The sequence below is a fragment of the Leishmania panamensis genome, assembly GCF_000755165.1.
Source record: "Leishmania panamensis strain MHOM/PA/94/PSC-1 chromosome 34 sequence".
Classification (NCBI taxonomy): Eukaryota; Euglenozoa; class Kinetoplastea; order Trypanosomatida; family Trypanosomatidae; genus Leishmania; species Leishmania panamensis.
The window spans coordinates 1,701,524-1,704,752 of NC_025881.1; the positions used below are offsets into that span (position 1 = coordinate 1,701,524).

Genomic DNA, 3,229 nt, shown 5'->3' on the forward strand with positions numbered 1-3,229 from the left:
TTACGTACGTAGTACGTTACGTTAGTTACGTACGTACGTACTTACTTATACTACTTCTACTACTACTCGTATATATACTATATATATATATATATATATATATATATATATATATATATATATATATATATATATTTACCAGGCTGGTATACGCATGTACCAGTGATGTTTTGTATAGCTCCTCGCACAACACACCCTTCGATCCATCACACTCAATTTCATTGCCGCCTCTCCTTTACCATCTAGATTTTTTCTCTATTCCCAATAATGAAGTTGAAGTACAGAGTGGTTTTTCTGGCAGCTGTACTTGCATGTCTTTTCGAGCCTCTTGCATCACTGGCCCATGTAATTGGTGTCGACTTAGGATCCGAGTATATTAAAGTAGCTGGGCCACACGGCGACAAGGGCATCGACATTGTTCTCAATGAGCAGTCACGACGGAAAACGGACAACTTTATCGGATTTCGTCGGAGCGATCTTTACATTGGTGATACAGCAAAGAGTCTGGCCGCACGGTTTCCCCTGTGCACTGCAAGTGCGGTCAACCAGCTCATCGGAATTCGAAAAGACTCACATCTTCTTTCATTTTTCTTTGATTTGCACTATGAATACCACATCGGTTTTAACAACCATGGCTCGGCGATTGTGAGCATCTGCGATAACGAGGACCCGTTTACTGCCGAGGAGCTCTATTCCTTGGTACTATCGTACTGCAAAACCGCTGCTGTGAAAGATGAGGTTGTGGATCCAAATGGTATCGTCGTCACGATACCATTTCACACATCGCCAGCGGCGCGGCGGGCTATCCTTGATGCGGCTCGCCTGTCAGGGTTGAATGTTCTGGGTCTCATGCATTCCACTACAGCTGCTGCCTTTTACTACGGCGTGCGGCATCGCGGCTTTGGCAACAATTCACTGAAGATGGTTGTTTTTGACCTGGGCTCGACACATACTGAGGTTGGTGTCTACGAATTTTTGCCAGCTGCGAAGCGAGCACCTTTTTCCAGTGCGTTTGGGGTGCTGAGGACACTCGGCGTTGTCGAGGATCGGTCTCTTGGAGGCCGTGCCTTTGACTTGTGTGTTGCGCGGGTGATCGAAAAAGAGGCGTGTACGAAGCTTGGGATTGAGCCCGTGCTGGGTGGGCTGAGTGCTGTGCAACTGAAGTCGCAGTTTTCGCTTCTTCGTGCTGCAAATAAGGTTCGTGAAACGCTCTCTGTAAATAGCAACACACCTTACACAGTGGAGGGTATTGCTCCGGATCGAGACTACCACTCCAGCATGACGCGCGCCACTTTCGAATCTGAATGCGACCCTCTTTTCCAACGAGTGAAGGGTTTAGCTGCGAACGTAGCATCAGTAGTGAATATTTCATTCGAGGAGATCACTTCCTTTGAGATGATGGGAGGGTTGTCGCGTACGCCAAGGATCATCGCAGACCTCTCCAAGGTAATTGGAAGAGGTGTGGATCGCACTATGAATATGGACGAGGCAGCAGCGATTGGTGCTGGCTACTATGCCGCGAAGTTATCACCTCTATACCATGCAAAGTCGCTAAAGCTGGACGAGACAATTCCGTACAGAATCGACTTTGAGGTAGACCCTCCTTTGAGCAAGGAAAAACCTGCAGCCAGGCGACCTTTATTCAATGTGGCCGACTTTCTACTGGGCGACTCAGTCAGCCTCACATTCAATCGGACGGAGGATTTTTCGATCAATTTTTACAGTGAGGGTGATGCCACCAGGCCGTTTGTAAGTGTCACCGTCACTGGGGTGAAGCAGGCGCTTACTAGGATGAACGCATTGCCATCTGTGGTCAAGCATGCAAACAACAGTCACATGATTCGACTGCAGATCGTACTAAACGAAACTGGTCTCGTGCAGGTCGAGTATGCAGAGGCGATTGTGCGCTATGCTGAGGAGGTCACGCAAAATACGAGGGAAAACGTAACAGGTGAGCAATCTAGCGAAACGAAACCAGTTGAAAAGTCTGTTAAGGTAGTAAAGATGCGCCACCAAGTAGTGGACCTGACTGCGACGCTTGCGTGGAAGAACCCTACTGAGCTGACGTCTGAAGAAATGGAATCCTCACAAGCCAAGCTGAAAACGATCTGGCATGCAGAGCATGTGAAGCACCTCCGCGCGACGGCGAAGAACAATTTGGAGACGTACATCTTCTGGACCAAGTATGAAGGTGTAGCCGATAACGCTGAGCTGACAGCCACTGCTGGTGCGACTGCCGTTCAGCGTGTGATGGACGAAGTCACGGCTGTACAGGAGTGGCTTGAAGGCGGAGAGGGAGCATTAGACCACTGCGCTGCTTCCGAGTACGACTCACGACTGGGGAACCTTCGCAAGATGGTTTCTGAACTAACGAAGAAGCCTGAGGAAACCACGAATGTAATGACAGAGAGTGCTGATGACGATAACGAAGACGATTTGTGAGTCTGTTTTAGCCAAATTTTCTCACATCATGCGCCATCTTTTACGGTGGATGACCAAAAGGTTGATTGTGCTTTCTTTCGTCCTCGCTTCCTTCACACCTTCCTCTTGTGCTTCGCTGTTGTTTTGTTCCTGTTTCTCTACATGTCTCTATTCTGCGCTTTCGCAATTGAAGTAGTGCCAACGGCACAGTGTGTGTTTTTTCGCTTCTTTCCTACAGTCACTCTTCTTGAAGAGACGGTGAAATGATGAAGAGAAGTGCAGTCATTAGTGTACTGTTCTCTTGCACGAAAGGTAGGAATAAAGAGACACACGCAGGCAAGGGTCGGAAAAAGATGGCAAAGTCGGCGGATCTGCACATTTGTTTCGTTGCCAACTAATCAACGTGGGCTCTTTTTGTTGTTGTAATGGACACTCCGCAGCAAAATCAATCAAACAGAAAAGACCGTATCCAGCAATGTTCAAATGTATCGTTGCCCCTCCTTGCACCCATAACACCACTTGAGTACCCCAATCAAAACAGAACGAGAAAAAGTGCGCGCTCAAGATCTGCTTTGTACTCACATGTTGGCAAGCAGCTAAAACCCGAATGAGATGAAAACTTACGACAGTTTTTTGACGCCCCTCAGGAAGACCTTTACTTCTCTGCTCGTACTATGACTTGCTTGTTTTACACTCAACCATCACCACACGTACGCACCCCCCCCCCACACACACACATGCGCGCTGTATTTCATGACCTTCTCATATGCGATCCAAAAGCCGTCGACTCTCTTTATTCATCTTCCTT

At 47.8% G+C, this 3,229-nt stretch overlaps 1 protein-coding gene across 1 annotated transcript; it reads left to right on the plus strand.

The window, feature by feature from the left end:
• Positions 1-267: 267 nt before the first annotated feature.
• Positions 268-2,442, plus strand: LPMP_344570 (hsp70 protein-like protein, putative; the record flags this gene model as incomplete). Its single annotated transcript, XM_010704575.1, has 1 exon — positions 268-2,442. The coding sequence occupies one exon, from the start codon at positions 268-270 to the stop codon at positions 2,440-2,442; it is 2,175 nt and encodes a 724-aa protein (XP_010702877.1).
• Between the last annotated feature and the right edge of the window lie 787 nt (positions 2,443-3,229).